We start from the raw sequence: 18,300 nt of genomic DNA on the forward strand, positions 1-18,300 counted from the left end.
CGTGTATTTACTGTTTCTTCGCCCTCTTCTCTCCGGTAGACCCCGAGACCGTTGTTGATGCCACTGTGATGGACTACATCACCGACGACACTTCTTCCCTTTCAGCGGAGCTTCCAGTCAAGCCCTCCCTTTGATCATCCCGATATCACCTATTCCATTCTCTCATGCTTGCATTAGATTTTGCTACTGTTATTGATTGCTCCTATTCTGATGCATAGCCTGCTTTTGTAACCTGTTGTTGTACCTTACCTGCTTATCCTAAACTGCTTAGTATAGGTTGGTTAGTGATCCATCAGTGACCCCCACTTGTACTTGTTGCCCCTGCTTCATCATCAACGCCTCGATCAACGTGATCGACGACCTGAGCCTGACACCTCACATCACATCACGCCCTTTTGTTGCTCGATTCTGCAGAGTTACCATCAAGTGCCGAGGGTGGTACCTCATACATCACTCCTGATGAGATATATGTAGTGTAGCTATTCGGTCGTGGTCATCGAGGGTGATTCCTCCTGAACCACTTCCGATACGACTCTATCATGCAACCCCCAAGTGCGAACCTCGAGGGTGGTTACTCTTACGTTCACCTTGATGATTACATCGAGTGGAATCCACCGAGGGTGATTCCTTGGGTTTTCCCCTTGATGTTTGGACACACGGTTACCTGGACTTTACTTGAGACCATTGTTGAAGTCGGGTCGGCCCTGAGGGGTACCCGCGAGTTGATGTGAAAGTCAGGCAGGCCCCTAGAGCACCCGCGAGTTTTCTACGAGGCACGGCCGAGCATTCTGGGCCCTTGCCATAAGTCCACGAGACGGGGAGACGGGGTCACATTATCGTGAGTCTCTGCTCATCTCTGCGAGCCCCCAATGCACTAACAGGTTTGGGTATTTGTTCTGAGTTGGCCTCTGGCCTTTACGCACTAACTACCACGCGAGAATAGTTATGGGCCTCGACGTCGCAGTATTAGCCGAAGCTTTGTCAGACGTCCAGTTCAGCAGAACGGCACGGTCGGATCGTGTTGGCCATCCGAGGCGGTGCTGGTATTCACCCTGCGCGCAACAACCCGGAGTGTTGCGGGCGATGGGCCCATGACCTCAGAGTGCTTAGGATGTAGACCGGCGGGGACCTCTCTGTTGAGCCTAGGTAGGGCTACGACGTGTTGATCTTCTGAGGCCAAGCATTGACCCCAGAAAGGTGTCCGGCCTGAGTGATCGAGCGTGTTGGGTAACGCGGTGCACCCCTACAGGGAAGATATATATTCGAATACCGTATCCATGGTAATGGACGTTCAGACTTGTATCCTGATCTTATATAACTAGAAATGGATACTTGAGACATGTGATGAATATGTGGCTCCGAGATTGCTTTCTCGCAGGGAGTCTAGGAAGGATCTCTGGGCTTTAATGTTACAACATGTTTGATAATTATAAACTGCTATTCTTTACTCTTCAACATGCTGCAAGATGCTTGGAGCTGCTTGAAGATGCTAGTATTTGATAGGCTAGGCCTTCCCCTCTATTCTGGCATTCTGCAGTTCAGTCCACAGATACAAACCTTCCATTTGATACTAGTGCACACTTAGTATAGATCTGATTCTTGCGAGTACTTTGGATGAGTACTCACGGTTGTTTTGCTACCCCTTTCCCCCCTTCTTCCTTCTTTCCGGTTGATGCAACCAGATGATGGATCCCTGGAGCCAGATGCCACCGCTGATGGATGCTACTACGTGGAGGCCGCCGACGACCAGGAGTAGTTAGGAGGTCCCAAGCAGGAGGCATTGCCTCTTCGATCGTTGTTGCTTTTGTGCTAGCCTTCTTAACACATCCTTGTTTAACTTATGTATGTACTCAGATATTGTTGCTTCCGCTGACTCTTGTGTATCGAGCTATCTGTTCGAGCCCTCGAGGCCCCTGACTTGTAATATAAAGCTTGTATTATTTTATTTGTGTCTAGAGTTGTGTTGTGATATCTTCCCGTGAGTCCCTAATCTTGATCGTACACATTTGCGTGTATGATTAGTGTACGATTAAATCGGGGGCGTCACAGTAAGAGATTATCTGGAGTGGCCAGATTTATGAATCATTCTGGCAGGCTCACATACATAAATTCTATGGTTGTCTCCATGCCCATATTTGCTATGTGTTCACTCAAAGTACACCTCACCATATTCGATCATGTTGATAAATCAAGCAGAGACTCCTATGGTATGGAAATGAGATTAATTAAAAAGGAAAATGTCTGGCAAGTTGGGATATGATATGCAAGCCTAAAAATCAAGGAGGTCTTGGTGTTTTATGTCTAAGAACACAAAACAAAGCCCTCCTTATAAAGCATCTATACAAATTTTACAATCAGGCGGATGTGCCCTGGGTTAAACTACTTCGGAATGCTTACTATCAGAACAATGAGGTCCCACACTCTGGCAGCAACAAAGGTTCTTTTTGGTGGAAAGACTGCATGAAACTGTTTGATTTGTTTAAAAATATGACTACTTGCCCAGTCAACTCAGGGAATTCTACTTTACTATGGGAGGACAATTGGAATGGTTCCATCATGAAACTGAAGATTCTTGAATTACACTCCTTCACTCAACAGGAAAACATCTCTATTTTGGCAGCCAAGAACATTGACAATAAATATAATCTCTTGCAGTTACCATTATCTATTATTGCTCATTGACAGTTTCACCTGCTATCTGATCAGTTAAATGCCATCAGACATAACTACCTCATGAACAATGATGAAGCTGCTGCTCCAATTAGATGGATATGGAAATCATGTTGTTTACCAAAGCATAAATTTTTTTGTTGGTTAATGCTCAATGACAGGATAAATACTTGTGATCTTTTGACCAGGAAAAGTTTTCATCTTGATGCCACCAACTTTGTATTATGTAATGATGAATGCATGGAGGACAAAACTCACCTTCTTTTCTCTTGCCCATTTAGTCAGGGCTTTTGGTGGAGCATTGGTATTGAATGGAACACGGATATAAGCATCTATGATGTGATAATTGAAGCAAAACAGACATATCGACTTGGTTTTTTCATGAAAATTATGACTGTATGCTGCTGGAGCATCTGGAGTCAAAGGAATGGACTGGTCTTTGAAGGAATACCTTGCTCAATCACAGAATGCAGATGTGATTCCATCAAAACTTTCAAATTGACCATGCTTAGAGCCAAACCTAGTCTTAAGGATGGCATGTCATCCTGGATTGATAATATTTGATTTATTTCCCTCTTTTCCTTTATATTGTAATCATAGACTTCTCTTGTTGTTTCCCCATCAACCATTGTAACACTACCATGTTTTTTGCTCATTATAAATGAAAAATGACACACAGTAGGGCTTTTGCCTTATTGTTTTATGGTTAAAAAAAGTAGTACGAGGGACTAAAATTATCTAGTTTGAGAAGTTAAGGGACTAAAATTTGCTGGTTTTAGAGTTAAAGAACCATTTCTATACTTTGAAGAAAATTGGGGGACGAAAAATTGCTGCTCTCACACGATGCTTCTTATAACGTTTGTGAAACCCACTGACTCCCTCGCGTGCGGTACATGGTCATCAAACTCCTGTTAGAAGACGAAGGTAACTAGTACCGGGCATTCGGGCTACCAGCGAATGGTACACCGTCCAAACTTGCCAAGATCCGTGCAATCATATGCCCACTCCACAAGTAATTCGATGTATTGGGTCCCACAACTTTTATTCATAGTAAAATCCACCACTTTCTGTGTAAGAGAGGTACAAACAGCTGCACATGGGCCCCCAAGTTCCTCTCCCCTTTTTTTGCAAAGGCAAGTATCTCTCCTCAAAACCCGATTTGATCAATTCAACCACAATTACGTAGCCTCTCTTAAGCCTACCCGCCACTGCCAAGTTTCTCCCCCATGCCGCCGCATCGATCCCCCTCCTCTTCCCCGTCGGACCTTGGCGGCGGCAAGAGGAGTGGGGAGCCATCTTTTCCTTTTTTTCCTTCTTAGGTTTTGTTTTCCCGACGACATCGGCGAGGTGGTGGCAACGATGGTGTGTTGGAATAAGGTCTCTCTAGTCTCTCCTTACCTCAACGACGTCTGATCCGGCGCAGACGGAGGGCCTATGGGAGTTTGTGTCCCCAGATCTGCTGACTCTCTTTAGATCTTCGAAAAGAAGAAATGGTTAAGGATACAATCAACCAATAAATTCTTACTTCTAAGGTAGTTGGTGTGTCCTTCAAGAAGAGCAATTGGTTGACCATTCGTGTGATGACTTCGACATCTTCGTCTTCTGTGTTGTTCCGCGGCATGGTCTGGTTTCTCCAACTCTCTGGACCGGTGGTGATGGATTGCAAGCCTGTTTTTGCATTGGGTGATCCTCCGACCGATGCTTCTTCGACGACTTCTAGATCATGTCTTAAGGCGCTAGTGGTTATTGCGGTCTTTAAAACCTGGTACGGTGAAGGCATTAGCAGTGTGTCTCTTTCCTTTACTATTGGTTCAGTACAATGTTCAATTTCGGGCGAATGACGTACAATCAGAGAAAGAAGAAGGCTAGTATGTTTTTGCAATGTAATTTTATTTTGTACAAGACAGAGCCTCTTTCCATTGTACTTCATATTGTTTTCTTTGATAAATACAAGCAAAATGGCCCGTGCGTTACGACGGGAGAAAACAAATCATAATTTTCAATGTCAATGACCACATTTTGCTACATCACCAAGATATACTTTCACTCTCATTTTCGTGAATCGTGAACAATTTTTGAAAATCATGAACATTTCTTAAACTCGTGAATATATCTGAAATCATGAACATTATTAAAATTTGAGAACATTTTTACAGTTTTTCAAACATTTTCTAGAAACATAAACATTTTTCCAATTCATGAATATTTTATACTATCTGCAAAGATTTTTTGTTAAATTGTGAAAAAAATTAAAACATTTTTCTTGAATAGGCGACATTTCTAGAATGGACAGACATTTTATCTGGAAATTGGTGGAACAATTTTTGAAATTCACGAACATTTTTTTGATTTAACGAACATTTTTCGAGATGCATGATCATTTTTTGAATTAGTAAACATTTTATGAATAAATAAACTATTTTGTAAGTCATGAATAGTTTTTTTATTTTTAGGATAATTTTCAATTCATAAACATTTTTTGAATTGGCGAAATTTTGTTCAATTTCATTAACATTTTTAATACACAACTTTTCTAAACAAATCATGAACATTTGTTGATTTCCCGAATATTTGTTTTCAAAATTAATAACAATTTTTATTATGCGATTATTTTCTGAATACAAAAATATTTATGAATTATTAAATATTTTATTTCAAAATTCTCATAATTTTTAATTTTAGCAATTTTTTGAAGTCATGAATTATTTAGAATTGAAAAAACAAAGATGGAAAAGGAAAATAAAAAATTAAAATTAAATTAAAAAACAGGCCGCCCGGACCTGGGCCGGCCCAATGAGGCACGCTGTGTCTTGTCTCAGCGCGCAGAGCGTAGTATAGAAGGTTCCTACTGCATGGGCCGGCCCGGGCGGGGATTCCCCTATGTGAAGCGTTTTTTATCACATATAGGTAGCATCGGTGGGTAATATTTTGCAATTTTGGGCGCAATATTGATGACGTACCGGCAGAAGCAGTAACCCATTTATTATTAGGGCGCTGCTACGGGTCTGCCGGCTGATCTTTTAAAAAGATCAACCGGGTCACGGCCATCAAATACGGCATCATCAGGCAGCTATTAGCACCCTCGACCATTGCAACAAAGGTAATGTTGCAGAAACCTTCGGAACGTAGGTTTTGGTGCAGAAATCTTTGCAACAGAGGTTATGTTGCCAATTTTTTTGCAACAAAGACCATGTTGCAGAAAGGTCTCCAATTTGTTTTTGCAACATAGGTTATGTTATTGTTTTTTTTTGCAACATAGATCACATTGCAGAAATGTCTATAATATTTTTTTTGCAACAAAGGTCATGTTGCAGAAACTTTTTGTAACAGAAATTACGTTGGAGGATATGTTGTTGCGTCTCAGCTTGGGAAGGCGGCAGCCATGGACGCCGATGCTCCTCCTAGATGGTCGTGATGTGGAACGACGAGCGACGGCGGGCTTCAACGGCGGCGTGCCTAGCAGACGCGGGCGATGCAGCCCACCGGCCGTGCGCGGCCGGCACGCAGCACCCAAGTGGTCGGCTTCCAGCATCTACAAATCAGCTGCTAGTGCATACTCGCAGGCCACTATACTGGCCACAGCCATGGGGTGCTACTCGTCATGGACGAGGTCAACGCTTGAATTGAGAGATGCATCTGAGCATGCAAGCTAGATGTAGACGAATGAGGATAAGAAGGGAGATGAGCGGTGATGGCTTCACCTCACATGGCGTGGCGCGTGTCTAAGGCGGCGGACGGTGCGATTGTAATCGGGCGGTTGACGAGAATATTTTTCCTTACTATTAGGTATAGATATAGATATATGAGATGTCCCTTGGGTGTCTCTAAAAGAAGTCTCTAACCCATGCTTTATTTTCTTTTGAAACTTTACATAACTTATGTCTTTTAAACTGAAATAATGTCTTATATTACCTTTCAAATTCTCTCACACAAATTGATCGAAGCAAATATCACAAATGATAAAAAATATTCCAAAATCATTTCAGTTATTTCAGAAATATTTCAATTAATTCAGAAAAGATTTATGCTATTTCAATTATCTCAAGAGTTTTTAATTATTTTATTGTTTTTCAGCTTTTTTGACTGAAATAAGTGAAACAGTTTTTTTAATAATAAACATAGTTCGAATCACTTTTTTGAAATAATGATTTTTTTCATATATCACTTTTTTGAAATAGTGAAATACCTGTCAGCGGAATAATAAGAGATATTGCTATTTTAACTTTCAAGTTGTGCAATGCTCTCCAACATTAATGTGGGCGCAAAACTGAATGTGACATTGCATGGGCACTTGCAGATGTTTTGATGATGCCATGGAGGCGAAGGAGGATGCTTTTGTGGTCAGAGATGGTAAGCTACATTAAAATTAGTTCAATTTTCCCACTTTATTCTCTGTAGCTCTGCGCATTTTTTGCATACGACCTATATGAATGGTACATTCATAGAGGCATTTGATTCCTAGAAAACTGCCTCTTCAAAATGAAATATAGTCATAATTTCAACCGCAAAAAAAATAGTCATAATTTGTACTGGTACAAACAAAGGCAGTCAGAACTCAGAACTGGCACGTTATGTTCGTCTCACTGGTTCTCCAGCAAGTAAAGTGGAGTACTTTCGATATTTTTTTGCTTTTTTGAATGAAAGAGTACTTTCGATATTTGAGACGAGAAGGCAAAATAGATATCTGAGGCGAGCCCCTCATCAAAAGAAAAAAGAAAAAGATATCTGAGACGAGAAAGCGAAAAGAATTAAAGTACCTTGCTGTGCAGAAATCTAGCTATTGCGAGACGACGGAGCTTGCCACCAGCTAGAGTCACAGGCTGCTAGCTACCTCTAGCTTGGAATAATGAACAGCTAGCCCGATCGGACTCTTCATTGAGCATGCATGTGTGCTTTGGTGCAGCTACGAATGGTAGGTCTCGGATGTGTTTACCACGCATACATACACCCATCTAGATCTAGCTACCTAGCCAAGTAGAGTAATACTAATAATGATCCACAAAGAACATGCGAACCACCGCGTCCGAAAAGCTTGGCTTTTAGCGGTTCCTTTTGAGTTTTGAGGACGTGCGAGTGCTCCCCTTCCGGGCTGTCGGTGCATTCCAGAGCGAGCTGCGTTCGTCGAGGGAGGGAAAGAAGCAGCGCCGCCGCCACCACCAACCACCACCATCGCCGCCATTCCTTGGGATTGATGCAGGTGACCGCCGCCGGCCCCCGTCGATTTCTTGGAACGTTTTGCTTTGTTTTTTACCGGATCCGCGACTCGATTTCTCCTGCCCGCCATCCATTACTTGGGGCGAACGGATCCACCATCGCTGGCCGCAGCCGTTCCTTGCTCTAGTTCCTCCCCTCTATCTATCCACCTTTCTTAGCTTTCTACCGCAGATGTTCCATTTTTCAGGCTTCCTTTTCTTAAAGAAGGATTTGGAGCCGGGGAGCTCTGCCTGTTGATCTAAACAAAAAATCTAAACAAATCTAGAGAGCTCCCCGGCTGCTCTAGTAGGATTTTTTGGAGCCGGGGAGCTCTCCCTGTTGATCTAAACAAAAAATCATACTAGAGGAGTAGGAGGCGCGGGCATCTTGTGTGGGAGCAGAGTGTCATCTTCTGCGAATTTTAACCAAAATTGTACTAGTCATACTTCTTATTACCCTCCGTCCCATGATATAAGACATTTTTGCTAACGTCTTGTGGGACGGAGGGAGTGCGATAGAGGGCAACGAAACTACTCTTTTTTTACAAAAGATAACAGTGGAAAAAAATCGCAGGTGTCCAGCTGCCTCTAATTGACACAAAATTACTGACATACACAGAGTGGTGCTGCTACTCGCCAAGCTCTATTTACCTCTATGCACGTGCAAGTTATATCCAAACTAAGTATAGCGTAACCACCAAAATAAACAACTTTAGAAGATCAGTTAACTGCTAACTACAGAATTATGCCCACAAAACAAAGACGTGTAGAAGATGTATTCGTTGGAACTAGTTTCATTGGAACATTTGCTGGAAACAAACTCTGAAGAAAATTACTTCAGTATTGCTAATTGCATCCACTGTTTGCTTGCAGGACGAATATAGGTGTCCACACTCCAGCCACCATGAGCTTATCTGCCATTGGGATAATTAGTGCCCTCAATGAATGTGTCACTTTGTTTCAGTGGGCCAAATCTGCCATTTCATCTTTGCACTCCCGATGGAGTGGCTCACAGGAGCAAAATCTTCAGGATCGTGTATTGCAGTTGGAGAGTGGCCTGCAATGTCTCAGGGATACTCTTCCTGCAATGTACAGCCTCATTAATAAAGCAGAGTGGAGAAGCCACAACGACGGTGTGGCTAGTCTCCTTCCTAATCTCAAGGATGCAGTGTCTGAGGCCGAGGACCTTCTTGATGAATTCAGATGGTATGAGAAGAAGGTGCAAGTGGAGGGCAATGCAAGCCAATTTCCTTTCATTGACTTCTTTGCTACTGTCATCCAAGGCAGCTTCAACAAACTGAATGATGTCCAGTTGAGGTTGAACCATCTTTCGAGACAGATTGACACTATGGTGCTTCATGGAGTTACACATCGCTTTGACAAATTAGTCAGGCCAGAGACCACTTCTTTGCCAAATGAAACAAAAATATTTGGTCGTGACAAGGAGCTGAAGCAGGTATTGGGTTTTCTCAATGTACCTGCAAATTCAAAACGCAGGAGAGCAACTAGTTCAGTCAATGCATCAACCAGCGCACCAGTGAGCAACCAAGTTAGTACTGAATCAAGGATATATAGTCTTCCTGTTTTGCCAATAGTTGGAATTGGTGGTGTTGGAAAAACTACTTTGGCCCAACATATATGCAATCATCAACGAGTGAAGTCTCACTTTGAGCTGATAATTTGGATTTGCGTCTCCGATGACTTTGACGTGAAGAGGTTAATTAAAGAAGTTATACAATCTTGTACTGGAAAGGTGGTAACAATTGATAATTTGGATTTTCTTCAGCGTGCTCTCTCTAACCTTGTGACCAATAAAAGGTTATTGGTAGTCCTTGATGACATGTGGGATGACGCCTTGAAGGAAAATGAGCAGTGTTGGAAGAGGTTTATTGCACCTTTTAGAAGTGTCCAAGAGGGTAGTGCGATGTTGGTCACCACTAGATGTCCAAAGGTTACCGAGGGGGTGCGCACAATGGAGCCCGTCATATTAGAAGGTCTAAAGGATGACGTCTTCTGGAATTTCTTCAAGTCATGCATATTTGGATCTGAGAATTCTGACAATGATCCTGAATTAGAGCATATTGGCAGAAGTATACTTCCTAAATTGAAGGGTTCTCCATTGGCCGCCAAAACTCTAGGACGGATGTTAAGTATGGACCTTCAAGCATCACATTGGAATTTTATACTTGAGAGTGAATTATGGGAGTTGAGACAAGAGCAGACTGACATTTTGCCTGCACTTCGGTTGAGCTACATGTATTTACCATTCTATTTGAAGCAATGCTTTGCATTCTGCGCTGTGTACCCCAAAGATTACAGATTTGAGAAGGCATGCTTAGCTGAAATTTGGGCAGCAGAAGGCTTTGTGGAACCTCAAGGTGGTGTTCCAATTCAAAATATTGGCTGTCAGTATTTTGAAGACCTTGTTGCAAGGTCCTTCTTTCAAAAGGTTAATGGTGGATATGTAATCCATGATTTGCTGCATGACATGGCACAAATGGTTTCAGAGCACCATTGCTTCATCTTAAGAAATAAGAGTGACTTTGATAAAATTCCCCAGAATGTTCGTCATCTGTATGTACTCTCTGGCAGTGAATTTGACGATTCCGACTTGTTGAGACTATGCAAGTATACGAAGTTGCGTACCTTAATTTGCAAGAAGAGTTTAGGGAGAAAAGCAAGCTTTGTAATGGACCACTGGTGTACTAAACTTCCGCGCATGCGTGTGATTTCTTGTGCCTCTGTAGATGAGTTACCAGATAGTATTGGCAACTGGAAGCATCTTCGGTACCTTGAAATCTGCAGAGCTGGTCTTCTCATGAAAAGGCTTCCTTCAACTTTGTGTTGGCTATATCATCTGCAGATTTTATATGCCAAGAAATGCAAGCTAGAAAACTTGCCCGATGACTTTGGTAAGTTGACTAGTTTGCAGAAATTCGAATCAGATGGATTAACATATTATGCTGGGGATCAAATGACTTTTGATCTAGAAAAATGTGAGGAGGGAAAACGTATAAGTTTAATAAAGAAACTTAATCAGTTTCGTGGACACTTGAAGATAGCTAATGGTGGCATGCTAAGTAAGGATCAGGCAGCAGAAGCTGAACTAAAGAATAAGAAATATCTTGATGAGTTGACACTCAATATGAATTCACAGAGGTCTCAAACCATCCAGGAGAATGTGATAGAAGTGCTTGAAGTTCTGCAACCTCCTATCAGTCTCAAGTCTCTGTTACTCCAGAATTATGCTGGTGTCTCACTCCCAAGCTGGCTTTTGCCACAAAATTTGCCAAGCTTAAAATCACTTACTTTTGCAGGTTGTTTTGAACTCAAGAGCATATCATCTCCCATGATCTCACAGGGCATAAACTTAAATGAGATACCTGCAGTTGGTATTTTCCTCTCCCTGGCAGATGTAACCATTGATGGGTGCAGGAATATATCAAGCCTCGAACAGTTTCTATGCTCAGATTATGTGCCAGCCATCAAGAAAATAAGAATTGAACATTGTGAGATGTTAGCATCAGTACCTACCGAAAAGTTTGGAGAATTTCATTTCCTTGAAGAACTAGTCATGTGTCATTGTCCAAACATCCGGCTCCAAAGATTGGTGTCGCCGTCCCTTCAGAAGCTACATCTCTGGCGTGCTGGTCTCTTTTGCAATATTGACTGCTGCTCCCTCACCTACTTTGATTTATCATGCGAGTCTGTCACGTCCATCAACCTGCAAACATGGAGTCTTCCAGCTCTGCAAGAGTTGCACGTTGCGTGCAAAAATCTTACATCTATTGGAGACTCCCCTATTTTTTCCATTTCTACAGGCACCAGCACCACTAGAGCATTCTCGTTCCTTAATGTTATATCATTTTGGATGTGTCAGAAATTGTCAGCCCTTGATGACTTCCTAACACAAGAATATGTACCTGCTGTTGAGAAAATTGAAATCAAATGTTGTAGGGAATTAATGTCCCTGCCAGGTGAAAATTTTGGGAGTTTTCCCTATCTGAAACATTTGGTGGTTATTGAGTGTCCAAGTCTCAAGTGGCAAAGGGGATTCACGTTGCCATCATCTCTCCAAAGGCTCAACTTGGCGCAATGTGGGGATATCTCTCCATACGTTCCCAGCTGCCTACTGAACCTTACATCCCTCGTATCACTAAGGATGATTGTGTGCCAGGGTATAACATCCATTCCAGGCGACATTTGGCGCAGTAATCTTACATCACTTGAGGAATTGAGGATTTCGGATTGTCCAGACCTAGTTTCATTTGGTGGAGCAAAGGCAGTAGCAATGATAAAGAAGGTATTGATATGCCGGTGTCCAAACTTAAGGGGAGTAAAGGAGATCAATAGAGAAGAGCACTAAGGTATTTTTTGCTAACGATTGTTTCCCGTCCAGTTTCTACTTCTATATACTGAAAAATAACTCATGTATCATGCAGTAGCAATCCAACTTACATCATTATTATTGGGGTACACTGCTTGACTGCTTGTTGATGAGTGATGGCACCTACATGTATTGTATGTCCTGTTTCTAGGAGTATTTGTTACTTCCAATGTTTAGCCCGTATAGAGTCATGATATGTTAAATTTCCCGAAAGAGTAGTGTGATGTTTACAGAGATTGCACACGTGTGACGGTTTGAAAAAACTTGCTAACCTGTGATGTATATGATGCTGCCGTGTTGTGTGTATTAAGACGAAGCTCTTCTTTTGTTGCCAAAATCTGTTTTACTGATCATGTTCTGTTCTTGAAGGAACTGAACCCCATAGCCGCATTACCTGGAAGTTGGAAGACCCGAAGACAACCAGACAGTGCGCGCTTCATCTCGCCGTCTCCATCTCTCCGCCCGCGCCTGCTTCTCGCTTGTTGCAGTTTTAACCAATTATTATTTCTCATATTTCTGCTGATAACTATCGGTTCCCAGTTTGGACAGTCATAATCTGTTGTAACTTGTGAAAACGACAGAGCGGCCGTGCATCTCTAAGACACATCGCACCTGTTGCATTTTTGTGTTTTGGTGCGTCTTTACGTTGGAAACATCTTTACTCTGGAATTATTGATAGGTTGTTTTCAATGAAATGAATAGCGCGCTATTTCGGCGTTTTAGCGTCGCTATAGCATATTTGGGAGGCTCACGTTACGTTTGAGTACATTTGCTCGCTACGACGCTAAACACGCTATAGCGTGCTATTTTGGCGTTTTAGCGAAAAAACGTTATACGTTTTAGCGTGGAATGGACCAAAACAGGGTCATCTAGGCTGTTGGACAGACAGCAGGCTCAACAGCCCATTGGGGAATCGGCCCAAAACTTTCTCTTGACCTAACCTAGCCATCGGGCATCAGACCACAACACCACGCACTGGCAATCCCCTTCCAAATTTCACATCGATAGCTTGTAGCGGCGGCGGCGGCTGCGGTGACCCCAACTCGAGTAGCTGCCGCGTCCATGTCAGCCACACCGTCGGCGCCGGCGACTCAGCCAGGTGAGAGCTCTCTCTCTCTCTCTCTCTCTCTCTCTCTCTCTCTCTCTTCCATAGAACCAACTCGCCGGGATGTGAGAAGAGCACCACCGTCCACACACCCATTGCGCGCGCACGGCTATCACCGCCGCCGCGGCCGCGGCCTTGCGTGCACAGGGTCTCCTCGGGCGGCGGTAGGGCTAGAGTCCGCCGGCGTCGTGACGGGGCTGGATCTGGAGATGGGTTCTCTCGTTGTGGGACTAGGCCTCGGGTGTAGGCCGTTCTGCTAGGCGGCGGCCGATGTGTAGATGCCTAGATGGACAGATCTCTCTTCTCTGTAGTGTAGTCTGAACGTGTAGTTCTGTACTTCTGTAGTCATGTGCAGTTTTGTTCATGCTGATTTTAGTTACTACTCCTTGACTCACACTATACTACAGATTGAGTTAGATGGATCATTTGAAGCTGGGCTTGTAACTTGCATGGAAAAAATGGTTGAAGATGTTGTCCTTCAAGACAAAATCAATGATGAGCTTGTGGCATATCGAAAGGAACAGGGGACTTTTGGAAGAGAAATTGCCAAAAGGCAGCGGAGAAACAAAAGCTTTGATCCAGGTGCATATTCACATTTTTATCAATTCTCAAATCTGATCTTACAATGGTTTATTAACTATGGTTTTATACTTTTGAATGAAGCTCAATGGTGGTCCAGTCATGGGTCAGATTCACCAAATCTCAGAGTATTGGCGATGCGGATTTTGAGTTTGACATGCAGCTCCACCGCTTGTGAGAGGAATTTTAGTGTTTTTCAGCAGGTAAGAAAGAAGTACAATTTATCCTGTTCTCAACTTCTCATATTAGTGCCCTTGAAAAATATTTGCCTATGTTATGCTAGCAAACTTGATTTGTTCTCAACTTCATAGAAGTGTCCTGTTGTCCGTGTTGTAAATGTACGCAATCCTGGTGTTTGTGTTGCTTGATATGAATTGATGGTTGGTTTGTGCTGTACAGTGTATAACTTTCCTTGATGTAGAATATATTTCCTTGCTTCCTTACTGTGATAACATATTTGTTTCCTTGCAAACTTGCTAGTTCATCTTTAAACTGATATGTTGTACTATTGTCGTCCTATGGCAGTTGTTGTTGCCCTTCTAGTTTTTTGGACAAGTAATTTCGCATGTGTCGCTATGGACTGCTGTATTGTTATGTTCTCCATCTAGTTCATCATAAAACTACTATGCTGTATTGTTATTGTTGTTCATCTTAATTAGTTATGCATGTATGGCTCCTGAAAAAAAATATTAGATGTTGAAATCCTTATTTTTTGGGATATATTTGGCTTTTTTTTTAAAACGCTATTTTGAATATAGCACGCTATAGCATGCTATAACTTGTATAGCATTTGGAGAAGGGCCACGCTATTTTAAATAGCACGCTATTCAAAACATTGGTTGTTTTCAAAGGAATTGCAGTGTATAGCAGGGCTAGCAAAGGCTGTGTGCTCTGACTCACTAATGTCGTACTCCCTCCGTCCGGAAATACTTGTCGGAGAAATGCATAAAAATGAATGTATCTAGAACTAAAATACATCTAGATACATCCATTCCTCCGACGAGTATTTCCGGACGGAGGGAGTACTATATGCATGTGAGCTGAGAGCCTGAATCCTGCTGACTACAACATCATTTTTTTAAGACGGTGGGGGTTCAGAAGTAAGGAAAACAGTTTGGCCTCTGGGGTTCAGGCTACTCTTTTGTGATTTCTTCGAACTGCAGCCAAGTGCCCAAGTTGAATGGAATGGCCCTTGTCTTGTAGGAAGAACCTGCGGTTTCAGGTTTCAGAACGTATGGCATGCACAACGGAGTGAAAAATCAGGAAAGAGAAACGGTGATGGATAAAGATTACCGCTGCTGCAGCCCACATGGGGAAGGGAGAAGTCAGGCGGCCCGGGTCAGAGAGGGACGCATACTGCTCGCTCGTCGATTGGCGTCCAGGTTCGTGGATAGCAGGCGTCTGCGGCTGCTCGTCGTTCGCTGCATGAGCAGGCTGCTGCGGCAAGGATGCGCGCGGCGGCCGGAGGTAGTGGCCGAGGGCGCGTGCCTGCTTGACTCGTGGACGCGGATCGGTGGTAGCCTAGTACTGTAGGTAGCACCCACCGGAGATACCCGACGACAAGGACGGCGCGGCTGCGGAGATGGAGAAGATGGGGAACGCGGCGCGGTTGGTCTTTGCCAACGCAGCACCGCCAGGTGGGCCCCTGGTCCAACTCAGAGCTGGCCAAACGGGCTGGCACGTCACGTTTACTAAACGGGGAGGTCCTATATGACGCTCTTTGCGTAAGTTGCTGGTGTTTCGCACAGAGCCTCCACGTTTTCTGTTTCTACTGTTTCACGAGCGAGCGAGCGAGAACTCAGTGTCTCTGTTCGCTCCTCTTTTGCAGGGATTCGAACCCAGGACCTTACACTATACGAAAAGTGGTATTACTAGTTGAGCTATCAATCGTTAATGATTCTTCAGCAGCGCCAAGCTTAAAGAACCAAACAGGCAGCGCAGTCCAAAATATATATCTTGAATTTCAAAAGCATTTTTATTTAAAAAAATGAAGGGATCTGTGACACACAAGCAAATTGCAGATTTGCAAAAATAAAAACGAAATATTTGCAAAAATCAGGAACATTTTTTTGAAACGGGAACTTTTTAAATTCCACGGCAGAAATTGAAAACGCGAACGTATTTGAAAAATGTGAAAACAAGAACATTTTCTGAAAATTTTACACTGAACAATTTTCAAATCTCCTGAAAAAATGAAAACATGCACATTTTTTAAAATTGCGAACAATTTTGGGAAACGAGAACATTTTTGAACTGCCCAGTTTTTTTTTGAAATTTGTGAACAAAAAGTTGAAACTGAACAATTTCAAAACTCCTGAAAAAATGAAAACATGCGAATTTTTTAAATTTGTGAACAAATTTTGAAAGCGGAAACATGTTTTGAACCGCCCGAACACTTTTTGAAATTTGTGAACAAAAATTTGATACTGAACGATTTTGAAACACCTGAAAAACTTAAAACATGCACATTTTTAAAATTGTGAACAACTTTTTGAAAACGGGAGCATGTTTTGAACCGCCCGAACATTTTTTGAAATTTGTGAACAAAAGTTTGAAACTCAACAATTTCGAAACTCAAAAGTGAGAGTGTGCACATTTTTCTGAATTTTTTTGAACAATTTTCAAAAATGGGAACATTTTTTGAAATTCCTGGGCAATTTTTGAACAAATTTTGAAAGCTGAAACATATCTCTTAAACCGAATATTTTTTAGTTTGTGAACAGAGTTTGAAAAGATGAACACTTTTTTTAAATTCTAAAAATTTACAAAATTTCTGAACAAAAAATTCAAACAGGAACATTTTTTTTGCCTAGACGAACAAAAAAATTGAAACTGCAGAAAATGATTTTGAAAAACATGAAACTTTTTTGAAGTTGCGAACAAATTATGAAACTCCGAACAAAGTTTTAAACCACGAATTTTTTTTGAATTTTTGAACAAATATTTAAAATGGGACATTTCATGAAATTATGAACATTTTTTGAAACAAAGCGAACAAATTTCGCAAGTTATGAACAAAATTTGAAAACATGAACATTTTCTGTAAAAATGAACAAAATTTGTAAAAGGCGAACCATTTTTGAAAAAAAAATCTGAGAAATAAAATGAAATAAAAAGAAAAGAAAATCAGAGAAAAAAGAAACAAGTAAAGAAAATAAACTGAAAAGGAAACAGGGAGAGAAAAGGAAAAAAAATAGAAAAAAACATAAAAGAAAGAAATCTGGTTCAGGAACCTTCTAGAAGGTTCCCAAAACCGTAAAAAATCGGCAGAAGGTTCCCAAAACCGGAAACGCTGAAAACGCGCAGACGGGCCGGCCCAAAAACTGATCGCCTGTGCGAAACAGCATCTGTTTGCCGCAAAGAGCGGCGAATAGGGAATTGCTACTAAACGGCGGCACAGTAGTCTTGCGCTATGCTGTTTTTGGGGCCAGATTCGGCAGTGCCGGCCCCCGTGCCCAGCCTCAAGGCGCATGGCCCCCTGACATGCCGCATGCCGGGACGCGACCTGTTTAGCCCGTGTCATGCCGTGCATGGTGCGCTACCAGGCCAACCCAGCTATCCCGGGCTGTTTGGCCAGCTTTGATCCAACTTAACAGTCAACCCTTATATTGTGTTCATATCAGTCTTTATTAAACCCATTAAGAGGCGCTAGAATGATGGCCAACCAGCTACGCCGTGTGGCGCATGCTGGTTGGTCACGGTGAGAACGTTTTTTTAGAGTTTTTTAAATGGTAGGGAGACTTTCGAGAAAAAATATTCTAGGCTTTTTCTTTGTCCTTTCAAGATGGTTATGATGTTCACCTGATGCAAGAATATTTTTTATTTTTTTGATATGATGGAAAGGTGTGCATATCTTCCTCTCACCCATTAAGAGGCACTAGAATGGTGGCCAACCAGCTTCGCCATCTGGCACATGCTAGTTGGTCACGGTAAGAAAGTTTTTTTAGAGTTTTTTAAATGGTAGGAAGACTTTCATGAAAGATTTTCTAGACTTTTTCTTTGTCCTAAGAGCATCTCCAACAGACGCCCAATATCAGCGTCACGCCCAAAAAATCGCAAGTTTAGCGTGCGCAGAGTTAAAAAAAGCACTCCAACAGACGCTGCATAATAGAGCACGCTCTAAAAAATCTTCAGCGCGCCGGATGAAACCGAACCGGAAGCTGCATATTTGGGGCGTGAGCTCCAGCGCGCTAAAATTCCCACGCGCGCTGAAAAGTGCCCCGTGCGCCCTCCTCGCATGCGCCTGCCTCCAGCCTCCTCGCGTGCGCCCGCCGCCGGCCTCCTTGCGTGCGCGCGCCAGCCGGCCACGGCCACGGCCACGGGCGGCGAGCTGGGCGCGGCCACGGGCGGCGGGGCGGGGGCGCTGC

General features: G+C 42.7%; 1 protein-coding gene across 1 annotated transcript; it reads left to right on the forward strand.

Moving 5' to 3' along the window:
- The first annotated feature begins 7,752 nt into the window (after window positions 1-7,752).
- On the forward strand, window positions 7,753-12,879 carry LOC119326038 (disease resistance protein RGA2-like). The gene is made up of 3 exons (XM_037599746.1): window positions 7,753-7,867; window positions 8,736-12,229; window positions 12,619-12,879. Exon 2 carries the CDS (start codon window positions 8,767-8,769, stop codon window positions 12,226-12,228), a length of 3,462 nt encoding a protein of 1,153 aa, XP_037455643.1. The 5' UTR covers window positions 7,753-7,867; window positions 8,736-8,766; the 3' UTR covers window position 12,229; window positions 12,619-12,879.
- Window positions 12,880-18,300: the final 5,421 nt, after the last annotated feature.

This window comes from Triticum dicoccoides, chromosome 6B (assembly GCF_002162155.2).
Source record: "Triticum dicoccoides isolate Atlit2015 ecotype Zavitan chromosome 6B, WEW_v2.0, whole genome shotgun sequence".
In the NCBI taxonomy this organism is placed as follows: domain Eukaryota; kingdom Viridiplantae; phylum Streptophyta; class Magnoliopsida; order Poales; family Poaceae; genus Triticum; species Triticum dicoccoides.

Coding starts and splice junctions, on each gene's coding strand:
- LOC119326038 (XM_037599746.1), top strand. CDS start 8,767: ATGAGCTTATCTGCCATTGGGATAATTAGTGCCCTCAATGAATGTGTC.